Source organism: Pelodiscus sinensis, chromosome 14 (assembly GCF_049634645.1).
Source record: "Pelodiscus sinensis isolate JC-2024 chromosome 14, ASM4963464v1, whole genome shotgun sequence".
NCBI classification, from domain to species: Eukaryota; Metazoa; Chordata; order Testudines; family Trionychidae; genus Pelodiscus; species Pelodiscus sinensis.
Window position 1 is genome coordinate 5,922,007 of NC_134724.1, and position 13,754 is coordinate 5,935,760.

A 13,754-nucleotide genomic window follows, 5' to 3' on the forward strand; every position below is an offset into this window, starting at 1 on the left:
CCACATTGAGACGGTTTACCTGGTTGCCCCATGGTGGCTTGGATTCCACTGCTATCTCTGGGCATTGGTTAGCATAGATACCTAAAGGTAGCAGTTCTAGCCCACCGACAGCCGGGTTTTCCCCAGCATCCCTGGAAGTCAGTAGGGGAAGGATCCCATTCACTTTCTGAAAGGTCAGGGGGTTACACAAGGTTACGTACAATGTACCATGTTTGGGAGCTGGGAAGAGTCTCTAACATGTCATATGAGGCTATCAACTTAGTTGTATTTTGAGTGGGAGGAGCAATTGCACTTTGGTCCCGAAGGGAAAGTGGAGAGGACCAAGGTGGGAGCCAGAAGGGAAAGAATGGTAAAGAGAGAAAAGGCTAGTGGTTTTTTTTAAAATGAGGGAGAAAGTCAAATTAGGGAAGAAAACTTTACTAGGAACCACTAGATTCTGCTCTCTTCATTAAATGTAACTTTTCTGAATTCAGAAAGAGCCAGTTGTGCAGTATACTACAGTGTAGTCAGTGATGCGGTCAGCTTCAGGAAGACTTGAAGAGACTCTGTCAAGATATTTAACACCCCAGTTTCATTAGCCTTGGAACAGTTGTAATCTACTTAAGAATCTCTACTAAGAACTGAAGAATGACCATATTGGGTCAGCCCAACGGTCTATATAGCATGGTACCTTGACTTCCTGCAGTGAGCAATGCCGGATGCTTTAGAGAGAATGAACAGAACAGGGAAATTGAGTGATCCACCCTCTTTTGTCTGTCCTAGCATCTGGCAGGCAAAGACTCGGAGTCCCAGAGCATAGGGTTATGTCAGTGATCATCTTGGCCAGTAGCCACTATAGACCTGTCTTCCATGGACTTGTGTAATTATTTTTTGAAGCTAGTTATAGTTTTGCATGTCACGAGATCCTCTGGCAAGGAGTTCCACAGGTTGATTCTGAGTTGTGTTAAATGTTTCTTTTTGTTTGTGTTAAACCTTCTGCCAATTAAATTTGCTGGGTGACCCTGTTTCTTGTGTTGTATGAAGGGGTAAATAACATGTCCCTATTCACTTTCTTCACACCACTCATGATTTTATAGATCTTTATCATATTGCCCCTTTATTGTCTTTTTTTCAAAGATGAACAGTCCCAGTCTTTTAAATCTCTCCTCATGTGGAAGCTGTTCCATACTCCTAATCATTTTCACTGTACCTCGTCCAGTTCTAAATAGTTTTTTTGAGATGAGGCAGTGACAACTGCATGCCATATTCAAGGTGTGGGTCTACCATGGCTTTATACAGTTGTATTCTGATATTTTCTGTCTTATTAGCTTATCTCTTGCTTAATGGTTCCTAACATTCTGTTAACTTTTTTGATTGCTGCTGCATGTTGAGTGGATGTTTTCAGAGATCTATTACAATGACGCCAGGATCATATCTTGAGTGGTAGCAGCTAATTCAGAACCCATCATTTTGTATGGCTAGTTGGGTTTATGTTTTCCAGTGTTCATTACTTGGCAGTTATCAACACGGAATTTCATCTGCCACTGTGTTGCCCAGTCACCCAGATTTGTGAACTCCCTTTGCAGTCTGCTTTGAACATTTATCTTGAGTACTTTTGTATGATCTGCAAACTTTGCCACCTCACTCTTTACCCCTTCTTCCAGATAAGTTATGAATATATTACACAGCCCTGGTCCCAATACAGACCGCTAGGAGGGACCTAGTTATTTATCACTGTGTACTGTGAAAACTAACCATTTATTCCCGTCCTTTGTTTCGTGTCTTTTAACCAGCTACTGATGCATGAAACGACCTTCCCTCTCATCCCATGATTTCTCAGTTTGCTTAAGGCTTCCTCAAAGGCTTTCTGAAAGTCCAGTTACACTGTATTCACTTGTCCACATGTTTGTTGACCCCCTCTCCCATTTTATTAAAACATATCTCTGTGTTACAGAATCATTTAGAAGGCAAAAAGTAGCCACTTTTTGTAGGACCTCACAAAACCCAGTGGCTGCGTCTAGACTGGCATGATTTTGTGCAAATACTTTTAACGGAAAAGTTTTTCCGTTAAAAGTATTTGCGCAAGAGAGCGTCGATACTGGCATGTGCCTTTGCGCAAAAGATGTGCTTTTGCGCAAAAGCATCCATACCAGTGTAGATGCTCTCTTGCACAAGAAAGCTCTGATGGCCATTTTAGCCATCGGGCTTTCTTGCACAAGAAATCAACTTGGCTGTCTACACTGGCCCTCTTGTGCAAGAATACTTGTGCAAGAGGGCTTATCCCTGAGCGGGAGCGTCGGATTATTTGCGCAAGAACCACTGATTTTTGTACAGTACAAAGTCAGTCTTCTTGCGCAAATACTCGCGGCTGCTTTTGCGCAAAATCTTGCCAGTCTAGACGCACCCAGTAGGTTTGTACTTGTCATTTTGCTGGCTTTGGAGTTAATGATAGTTCTGTGGGTAATACACCTTGGGCTGAACTCCTCATTGTGTTTCTTACCTGGTGAGGCTAATTGGTTACCAGCGGGTCTGCTTCATGGTGGGCGGAAGCTGGGAGCCACTACTGGTTAACTAATTAAATGGGATTTTACATCTCTATATAGGATTTATGAGGCTGGATTCAGTACTCTGACAAATTTGCGTTGTGCCAAGGTAAATTTAAACCTTCCGGAGAGGTTTAAAACTAATAAAAGAAAGTTCTTCTTCACACAGCGTGTAGTCAACCTGTGGAACTCCTTGCCAGAGGAGGCTGTGAAGGCTAGGACTATAACAGAGTGTAAAGAGAAGCTAGATAATTTCATGGAGGTTAGGTCCATAAAAGGCTATTAGCCAGGGGATAGAAATGGTGTCCCTGGCCTCTGTTTGTCAGAGGCTGGAGAAGGATGGCAGGAGACAAATCGCTTGATCATTGTCTTTGGTCCACCCCCTCTGGGGCAGCTGGTGCTGGCCACTGTCGTCAGACAGGCTACTGGGCTAGATGGACCTTTGGTCTGACCCAGTATGGCCGTTCTTATGTTCTTCTTATGACCAGAACATTCCCCCTGTCAAAGGGGATTTTCTTGAGCCTAAAGCTGGCAAAGGCTGTATGGTCATGTTATATGCCAGTGGCCACTCCTCCCACAGCATACAGGGACCAAGGGCTAGGTGAGGACAGGAGGGGGCATGATGGAACTGAGCTAGACTGGAACTTATTTCAGTTTTTGGCTCTGCCACTGACTTGCTATGTGTCTTTAATAAGTCAATTAGCGCAGTATTTCTCCACCAGTAGTACGAGTACCCTTAGGGGTACTCAAGAGAAGTCTGGGGGCGGTAAGTCAACACAACTGAAATTTGGAGAAAACTGAATTTTTGTTTTAAGTTTTACAGCGTTTAATTATTTTTGTACTTTTTACACCCAAAAATTTCATCGCCTGCCCAGCTACGATTAACTTGTTTAAACAAATGTGTTTCAATGGTAGAAAAAATTTGCATGTCTGAAAACTGTAGGTACTGGGGGTACTTACAATTTTTTTTAAAGGAGTACTGTATAAACAAAAGGTTGAGAAACACTGAATTAGAGCATGTCTACACTAGGAAATTATTTCAAAATAACTAAACTCGAAATAACTCCTGAAATAACTATTTCGAAATAAGCTTATTCCCCGAGGAAAGCAGGAGTTCAGATTTCAAAATAACCAGCCCGTTATTTGGAAATAACAGTAGTTATTCGTAGTGTGGACGCTCCACTTACTATTTTGAAATCATAAGGGGGATTATTTCAAAATAACTCCCTAGTGTAGGCCAGGGCTTAATTTCTCAATTCCTACCCATGTGAATTGGAAAAACGCATAATACTGGCTCGGTCTGCTTAGACCCAGGGTCTCAAATTCATGGCCCCTCAGCCATTTGTGTAGTTCTGCAATCCAGTCCACACATGGCTGTTGTCCCTTGAGTCCCTGTGGCCTTGAAGGGGGGTGTCCGTCTCCTTCCCCCAAGTCCATCCCCTGCCCTGTCCCCCCCCCCCCATCACACCCTTTCCCTCCATCTCCCTCCCCCGAGGGACGTGGCCTTGGGGATTACGGGGGGCCTGGCATGAGGCAGCAGCAAGGGTCAAATCTCCTGTGCTCACCATGGTGATAGGAGCCATGGGGAAGCAGGGCAGTGCAGCAGCCTCTGCTCCCACCACTGCAGTGTGTGTGTGTGAGGGGCGCCTGACCCCAGGGTCCCACAGGTTAACCTGAGTATGGGGGGCGCCCTCCTGTCCATAGGACGGTTGAGGTGGCCGTCGCGGGGTTCCCCAAAACACAAAGTACAGGACAACTCTGCACACATCTCCCCTGGGACACAGTGGTTTAGAACTAGCAGCTGGAACCGCTCTAGCTCTGCTACGCTACCAGTTGTGGGGCCCGTGTGTGTGTGTGTATGTGTGTGTGTGTTAAATTGCCAGCAGGTGGCAGGCAAGGCCCAGGAGCGTGTGGGGGAGCACAAGGGCCAGCAGGTAGAGCTGGGGGCGGGGGAACACATAGAGACACCCTCTCTTAGAGCCCTACCAGAAGGGGGTGCCCTCTGGTCCACTAAAAGGATTTGAGGGCTGGCACTGGCCATGTGGTAAATTGAGTATGAGACCCCTGTCTTAGACTGTAGGCTTTTTGAGGCAGGGAAGAGCTCTCTTTCTCTGTGTTGTACCTTGCATAGTACAATGGGGCCCTGATCTGAGCTGGGGTCTCTCTAGAGAAGTTACAGCAATACAGATAATAACAATAATTACTCTTGTCAAAGAAGACTTTTTAATGTCGCCTATTTTGAAAAGCACAGGAGGGGGAAAAGGTTCCCAAATGGAAAACGTCAACATCTAAAGGAAATCACACTGACTACCTTTAGTTTAAAAATATTAAAATGATAAAAAATGACTTGAAAGTGTCGCTTAAGCTTTTAATTAATTCAAAGTTAGTTCTCTTTTAGCATGAGGTAAATCTTGTGGTTCCAAAAGTGCTAGCGCTAATTGGTTTCTCTGTGTGCTTTCCTGTGTGATCAATATTAGATCTCTTCTGTGAACTAATCATAAACATCCTCACACACGTTGTTCAGGCAGATGTTAAATATTTCTCAAACGGGGAGTTGTAGGGTGAGGACTCCAAGTCATTTTCTCTTTTCTTTTGTGTCTGTGCTAATAATACTCACCCCCCTTCCCTTTAATAGAAGGTAAAGCAATTTTCCCTCACAAATTCCAAGGCATAGGCAGCTGGAGTTAAGACATGCATTTGTTTAATTGGGTGAACACTGCTTGGTTACTCTGAGTAATAAGTCAAGCTGGCTGTGGAGTAGTTTTAGAAACGTTTTGCATCTTTTCAGGCAGTGAATAAAACATACACTGACTCAGAGAGTCTATTTCTGTAAATCCCTCTTTTCAGGGACTTTGCATGGGATGATGTTAGGTTTGATATACAGCCAAGAGGTGGACGGGCATATCAGGGAATCAGACTTTTCTAATGAATGCATATGGCCTGAGTAATTACCCCCCACCCCAATTAATTACAAAGTTCAATGGTTTACATTTGACTAGAAAATGGAGTTTATTTCCACTTTGCACCAAACTGGTGGCTTCCTGATCAATTTACTCTGCTGTTTATGAGACATGAGTTTACATTTGTTTGGTCCTTATCTGTTGCATCTGTCTGTCTAATCTGTTCATTCTCACTGTATCCAGGTTGACTTCTAACGTAAACATTCCTTTGTCTAAAAGGAGGCTGCTAGTCCCACAGGGAGAATTATTGTGCTAATGTCATCATTCTTTTTTACTATAATCTTGACTGTCATGGAGAAAGCCTGGGATCAGAGTTTGGAATCTGCTTTTAAGATCCGGAATCTGATAAGGGATTCCTTGGTTTTACTTCATGGGAGTAATCCCCTCCACATTTTAGAGGACTTGAATTTCCCGGTATGTGTAAAGCCAGATGGCCTTTGAAAATCTCCCTTGTGGTACAAAGGCAGGGTCGCTGCCCTGCTCCCTTTGAAAATCAACTCCCATTGGTGCCTTTGAAAGATCTTACCAAAAGAGAGAATTCCTGGGCCAAAAATGCCTTTAGATCAGGCTGTTCCTGGGACAGATAGTGCCACCCTTCCCTGTGTCATGCGATGGCTTGGAGAATAAAGTAATACTGAGGGTGAGCATGGGGAGCCGGTTAACCGCCCTGCTGCATTGCACCGGGGGCAAGGGAGCCGCCGGGGCAGCCCCATACCAGGAGCGCGGTACAGTGGGCCCAGCTAGGCTGGAGCAGCCTGGCCAGGCAGGGCGCCAGTGAAACTGGTTACTAGTAAGCATCATCCCATAAGGGTGATGCTAACCAGGGAACCAGTTAACCAGTTACATCCCTACTGGAGAACCCCACTGATTTTGTGAACAAGGAGGTGCGGAACTGAGCCTCATTCAATGAAAGTTTTGTCTGATTAAAAAATGTGGCCAGATTCCGCCACATTTGACTCATGCTCAGTCGTATGCTTGTTCCAGGGGCACTCAGAGTGTTACTTCCTACATGGTGCGATTGGCTGTTACACCGAGTGTTCACTACTGGACAAATGGAGACGTTCCTGAAGGTCAGCACACAGGAATCTCTCTGTTTAGCTTAGGTACTTATAGGACCTCATTTTTAGTCTCTGAGCACCCCGTAAACATCTTAACGTGGGAGGCAGGTCAGTGTTGTTCTCCCCATGTCACAGACAGGGAACTGAGGCCCAGAGAGACCCAGGCCTGGGTTTTTAAAGGTACTGAGGCACTTAAAACATACACAGATGCCCAGTGGGATTTTCCAAAGGGTCTAAGTACATAATTCCAATTGAAATCTATGGGAGATAGGCACTTAAGAGCTTCTGAATGTTCCACTAGCCATCCCACTACATTTCTAGGCACCTCAGTACCTTCACAGATCTGGCCCTAAGTGACTTGACAAGAGTTATGCTAGAAGTCTGTGGCAGAACAAGGAACTGAACTTCGGTCTTCTAAATCCTTAGGCTAGTGTCCTACCCTCAACTCCATCCTGCCCATAAGCAGGTGGGTGGTGGGGTGCCTGCTATTCCACATGCCCACAGAGTAAACAAGTGGAGGGGGCAGGTGGGCAGAGCCAGGCCTAAGGTGCCAATAAGCAGAGTTAAGCCAAGAGAAGGCTGGGGAGGTGTAATTTGCTTCTGATCTAGGTTAGGAGGTATCTAGTCCCCTGTCCACCAAAGGAAGAGGGAACTGGAGTAGGATTCAGGCCCCAGCGAAGTGTCTACGAGTTGCAATGCATCGGCGGGGGGGAACAGTCCCTCCCAAAGGCACAATCCAGCACCTCCCTAGAAAAAAACACAGTGAAGCTCAATGATCGCGGAGCGTCCAGTATGGGCCTGAGAGTAACAGACTTTTTAAAATGATGAACTGCAGCCCTTTTCCTGTTCAAGCTGCACACAGCCAGGATCAAGGCAGAATGTTTACGGAGGTAAACATGATTATCCCCAATCACAGCCCCTAATGATGGTTATTATAATGACAGCGATTGTGGGGAAAGGGGGTGTAATTATGCTGATTCTTCTCTTTATTGTACATATAATAATAAGCAATTTCATGCAACAGACAAGGGGGAAGATGGGGCATTTATTTCATTAAGCTCTTCAGTCATTGGCGGTGGGGGGTGGAGGAGGTGGCCAAATCCTGAAGTCTTTATTCAGTCTTTACTCGGGCAAAATTCCCACTCCACTCCTTGAGAGAGGAACGAGCGAGAATGTTGTTCTGAGTCCAGAAGTCTGCAGCGGAGAATGGGGCCCCGTTGTGTGAGGTGATCTTTAGACTCTGGCCCGCGCTGCAGAAAAATGCTGAGCATTCGTCTAATTCCTTAATTTGGGGGGAAATGTAATTGATGGTTTGTGCCGACTGTACTCTGTCCTGCTGAGAGAGCTGCAGGGCTGTCTCTTACAAAGGAGCTGGAGGGTCCAGTCGGTCGCTGCGGTGTAGGATGTTCTGAGACAAGCACGCTCTCCCCCCATGCTACACACCCCTTTATTACTTATTTTAAGGGTCTGCTCTTAAGTGGAGTCTCTCCCTTTCCTGTGCACGTGAGTCCATCTCGAGCAGCACCTTTGACATGCCATGGCCTCCTTTGCCTGCCCTGCGCCTTCTCTCCGGTTACACTCAGTTTCTATCCCCGGTAATCCAGTCTAAGTTGCTGTAGATAAGTGACGGCAATAGGGGTGTAAGGGTGTAGCTGTTTAAACTGGTAACCGATAAGCATGAGCATGATAAGCGTGAATTTATCAGTTACCCAACGGCTTCATGTGGCTGCCGGTCTGGCTCTTGGGGAGACACCTGCCGCCCTGCACTGCTGCCTCTGTATCAAAAGCAGAAGTGCAGGGTGGCAGCTGGCTCCCTGCGAGTAGGGTGGCAGGCGAGAGCCAGTGCGCGCTGGGAAGGTTCCTGGAATGCACCGGCTCCCAGGGAGCTGGCTGCCATCCCATGTGTAACTGCTCATCAATTACACGCATTTTAACATCCCTAGATAGGAATTTTATACATATAAAATGAGGGAAAGCATTCCGGGCTCAGAGAGCAGAAGAGAAGGTGATTTTGTTTTAACTCCAACTAAATCAACCCAGCCAGGGCTTTGTCAAGCCAAGACTTAAAAACCTCTAGGGATGGAGATTCCACCATCTCCCTACGTAACCCATTCCAGTGCTTCACCAGCCTCCAAGGGAAATAGTTTTTCCTAATATCCAACCTAGACCTCCCCCACTGTAACTTGAGACCATTTCTTCTTGTTCTGCCATCTATCACCACTGTGAACAGCCTCTCTCCATCTTCTTTGGAACCTCCCTTCAGGAAGTTGAAGGCTGCTATCAAATCCCCCCTCGCTCTTCTCTTCTGCAGACTAAACAAACCCAAATCCTTCAGTCTCTCCTCATAGGTCATGCGCTCCAGCCCCCTAATCATTTTGGTCGCCCTCCGCTGGATTCTCTCCAATGCGTCCACATCCTTTCTATAGTGGGGGGGCCCAGAACTGGACACAGTATTCTAGATGTGGTCTCACTGGAGCTGAATAAAGGGGAAGTTGGTGTGGTGTTTTAGATGCTGCTTGCAATTATTAGAACTGGGAGCACTGGCTGTTGGGAGTCTGGAAGCACAGGAAACAGGTAGGAGGGGAGAGAAGATTAGCCTGGGGCTGAGTGAGAGCTACAGAGGGGTGCAGAAGCTTTGTAAAGAGGTTTCACTTTTGGTAAATAAAGTCCTGTTGAAGTTTGTTAGTACCTTGCTTGCATGATACAACAGTTAGCATCTGGCTTCTTAAGGGGGCTAGGCCTTAAGGCCACGAGGGCCATAGAGAAGTCCTCCAGGAGGCTAGAGTGTCTGTGGAGGAACCAGCCAATCAGGAGCCAGGAGGGACTATATAAGAAGCTGGAGGACTAGCACCAGGTCAGTTGCAGCCCAGACCTGGAAGGGAGAAGGTCCAAGGGGCTGGTTGGGAGAACTGAGGGTAGCTCAGAGTAGGGGGCTGTTAGAGCACTGTCTCCAGCAGGAGAAGCCCGGAACGCCCCACTCTCCTACTGAGTGGGGAAACAGATTGAAAGACTGGATTTAAAGAGACACTTTACAGAGGGCACCAGGATGGGCCCCAGTTAGAGATGTACCTTGGATGGGCTTTGTGATTTCACACAAGGCTATGTGACTCAGCTGGAGGGCTGAGTAGCTGCAAGGCTTTTTAGAACTGGGGCAGTGCAGGAACCCGCACTTGGCCAAATGGAGGCCTACACAGGAGGTGAGTGCCAACCCTGATACAGGCTGACAGGAGTGTTCCGAGTTGGGTTTGGCTACTGGCCTGTTTCGTTCCCTAGTGTTTGTGTCTAAAGTGTGGTGGGCCTGAGTGGAGCGACTCGATAAGGTGTTCCTGTCACTCGTGTTGGCAGCATGAACGTTGGCCTGATACTTGTAGCTTATGGTTTTGTAGCAGAAGTTAGCTGAAAAGTACCAGCTTAGTCGTTACGTGGTCACTATGGTATCTATGAGCATGGCAGTAGGATCTCTTCTGCATCCAGGGAATTTGCAGCAATGTAACCACATCAGTGGAGTCCCTGAAGACGAAATCCCCTTCTCCATTCTAGAAGGGGACTTTCCAGGACCGGGTTGAGGCTAGGGATGCAAACATCCAGGGCTTATCAGTTAAAGATTTATTAACTTGATTTGGTCTGCTTTTTTAGTGTACTTTGTCTTACGTGGAGCGTGACACTGAATGGAAATACCCTCCAGAGAGGAGCATTTAAAATCTGTGGCAAACCTCCCATTGACATTAGGGATGTAAGAGACTAGTTGCTTCCCCCACCCCTTGCCGCCTCTGTCAGAGAGAGGGGATGGGGATCAGGATCCGGTGCTGTGGGGAGCCAGCTTAAAAGCTGGTTCCCTCCAGCACTCTTTCTGCGGGGAGGCAAGGGACGTAGAGGCACAGTGGGAGCAGTTCTGAAGCAGTCTCCGATTGCACCACTTCTGCTGCGATTCTGCTTTTGAAATGTACAAGAGCCCCCCCAGGGCTTCCAGTGAGATTGCACATGCCGCCTGCAGCTAGCAACCTACAGAAAACTAGAACGTGCAGATGGACGAGGCATGTTGGAAGTTCTGGTACCTTCCTGGAACTGCAGGATTGTTTGACTGCATGTCTCCTTGTGCTTGAAAGCAGGCTTTGATGAATGTCCCACATGAGGAGGCCTTCCCCACAGCTCTTGGGAGACTGTTATGAAATAATTGCTGGGAAGGCTTTTCCTGATACTCATCTTAAATGTTCCTTTTCTCAGTGTCTTGACAGTACCTCTAGTGATCCTTCCTCTTAACTCTCCTAATATATTTCCTAGCCACGGTGTTTACACCCTTCAAATGTTTATATTAGGACACCTATTCTTTCACCTTTTACACTTCAGGTCTGCATGTAAACCAGTGTGTCTTAAACTTTCTGAGACCACTGAACACCAAACCATAATATTTTTTTATGTAGACCCCCCCTATGAAAATTTTCTTCAAAAAAAAAAATCAGACGAAAAGACAAAAATAAAGAAGAGGTTGTGGCACACCTGCAAATTGTTCATGGAACACCAGCGTTCTGAGGAACACAGTTTAAGAAACGCTGATGTAAATGCTTCCTTTGGGCTGTTCTCAAGTGCTGGCCCATTTCCACCTTTCCTTTGAGTCTGTAATCACCACTGTGTTGCAAATGATAGCCTAAAAAGGTGTGCTGGACTCAATGAAGCATGAAATACAAAGGACATAATGTTTAGAGACACTGAGAAAATTAGTATGTATCTTCATGATGTGGATTTGCTTTGTATGGTTAGCAATGCTATGTTAACGCATGTTTTAAGGATGTCAATTAGTGTAATGGGCTTGCATGAGAAGGGCTGTGGGTGTTTTTTTGTGCCTTTTGGCTAAGATCATGTTGACTAGCTCAGCTGGCTAGAATGTGGTGCTAATAACACCAAGATTGTGGCTGTGTCTAGACTGGCCAGTTTTTCCGGAAAATCAGCCGCTTTTCTGGGAAAACTTGCCAGCTCTCTACACTAGCCGCTTGAATTTCCGCAAAAGCACTGACTTCCTACTGTAAGAAATCAGTGCTTCTTGTGGAAATACTATTCTGCTCCCGTTCAGGCAAAAGTCCCTTTTGTGCAAAGCTGTTGCGCAAGAGGGCCAGTGTAGACAGCTCAGATTTGTTTTGCGCAAAAAAGCCCCGATCGCGAAAATGGCGATCGGGGCTTTTTTGCGGAAAAGCGCGTCTAGATTGGCACGGACGCTTTTCCGCAAAAAGTGCTTTTGCGGAAAAGTGTCCATGCCAATCTAGGCGCTCTGTTCCAAAAATGCTTTTAATGGAAACCTTTTCCGTTAAAAGCATTTCCGGAAAATCATGCCAATCTAGACACAGCCTGTGGGTTTAAGCTTGTGCTGGCCGTTCACTGGGCTCATGGAAGGGGCTTGTTCTCACGTATGTACACTTGTGCTGTTCCATGTCTGACTCTATTAAACTTCCTGTGGGTGGTGTACCTGAAAACACCTATTCTGTACTGCTTCAATCCTCCCACACCTCAATCTGGGACAACACTCATTATGTATCTTGTCAAGGTTGTACCCAAGTCTTGTAGTTCTTGATAACCCACGCTTGATCCTGGATGTACAGTGCCTTTCCTTCTAAACCCGTGTGTAATGTGAACTTGATTTCGAACATTAGCTTTACACACTTTTGGAATCTGCCTCTTTGTGGTGTGAAGTGTGGATTTACTTCGTGTTAGAAACCCCATGTTAACTGATAGTCTAATTATGTCAATTAGTCTAATGGGCTTGCATGAGAGGGTTCGTGTTTCTGCGCCTTCAGGTGGTGAGTTAATATGACCGTGCCTAATTTACTGTTCGTTACCAATGTAATAATGGCATCATGTGACTGCTAAAACACAAGATTGGCCAATGACACATTGATGTATTATGAGGTAAAAGTCAACTGCCATCTAACTCTGCCCTGTAAGAGGTTTCCCTCTGGAGGCCCCGCTAGCTTCCTGGATACAATAAGTTGCCAGGAACGTGCAGCTTGAGGTCATGACCTTCAGGGGCTGTTGTGATAACTCAGGGGGCTGTGGCCGGCACCCCTTTCTGTAGGGCTAGAGGAGCAGCTGAAACGTTTGGTGCGGGAGAGGTGGAGAATAGCTGGTCTAAAGTAACAGATGCCCATTGTGCGAGTGAATCCTCCTCTTACAGATACTGCCTTGCTGGCTGGGGCTCAGGCAATAGCCGCTCTGGAAGTGGGACAACATGGCTGAGCTTTTCCAAGCCACAAGGGTTTGGTTGTCCATTTGTCATTCGTTTCAGTCCCTTTGCTGGCAACCTTGTTCCAAGATGCGTAGCGGATCCTGGTTTTTTCCCCCCGCAGCCAGCTCCATGCTGACTCCAGGGAAACCCAGACTCTGAGCTGCATGTGAGCAGGAAGCAGACTTCATTCTGGGGGTCCTTCAGGGTGTCAGAAGCCCTTGACCAACCAAAGTGTGCGCACACGCTTCTGCCCACTTCGTAGGAAAGGCACGGTCTGCAAACAACAGAGTGCAGCCTGTTTCCAGACAGGTGTTTTGAATCCCGGCTCTTAGCCAAAGCTTTAACTCTGGAAGTTTCTTGCTGAGTAAGTGACTTTTTTTTTTTTTTTTTTTTTCCCTCTTCCTCCTCCCCCCACATTGTAGATTTTGGCCATTCCGCTGAGCTGGCCTTCACTGTGGAGCCCAGCGATGAGGTCGCGGTGCAAGAGCGGCCGCTGGTGTTACCCTGCCAGGTGGAAGGAATCCCACCCATCAGCATCACCTGGCGGAAGAACGGGGCGATGATCGTGGACAATGAGAGCGCCTTTGTGCTGGCCAATGGGTCGCTGTACATCTCCCACTTCCAGAAAGTCAGGGGAGATGGATCGTCGGATGAAGGCGAATATGACTGCATGGCGCAAAACCACTTCGGGCTGGTGCTCAGCCGCAAGGCGAGGATACAAGCAGCCAGTAAGTACTGTGCTCACCCTGTCCGGGCTACCAAATTCCAGCCGCGGGTGGTCTCATTTTGAAGCAGACATGTTCGTTCGTTCGTTCGTTCCCTGGTCACCTTCAGGGATGCCTAGCTCTTGTTCTGGCTGTAAGTCTGCGGGGATCTAAGTGATATGAGCACTGGGGAGGGGACCAGCACTGTGGAAAGCTGGGGGTAAGGAAAATCATATGGGTGCCTGTCACACCTTGATTATAGAACTTACACAGGCACACAAGCTGTCCCAGAGCTA

At 46.9% G+C, this 13,754-nt stretch overlaps 1 protein-coding gene across 3 annotated transcripts in view; it reads left to right on the forward strand.

Annotated features, from left to right (window-relative positions):
- The window catches only part of IGDCC3 (immunoglobulin superfamily DCC subclass member 3), a 226,012-nt gene that overhangs the window by 5,817 nt on the left and 206,441 nt on the right, over positions 1-13,754 (forward strand). Inside the window, exons 1-2 of one of the 3 annotated variants that reach the window (XM_075896899.1) lie at positions 9,428-9,737; positions 13,177-13,482. In XM_075896899.1, the coding sequence (XP_075753014.1) occupies positions 9,719-9,737; positions 13,177-13,482 (325 nt within the window). In that variant the 5' untranslated portion in view covers positions 9,428-9,718. Of the gene's footprint in view, positions 1-9,427; positions 9,738-12,449; positions 12,542-13,176; positions 13,483-13,754 lie in introns of those variants that run through there. The other 2 variants (XM_075896900.1, XM_075896898.1) reach the window with 2 other exon arrangements.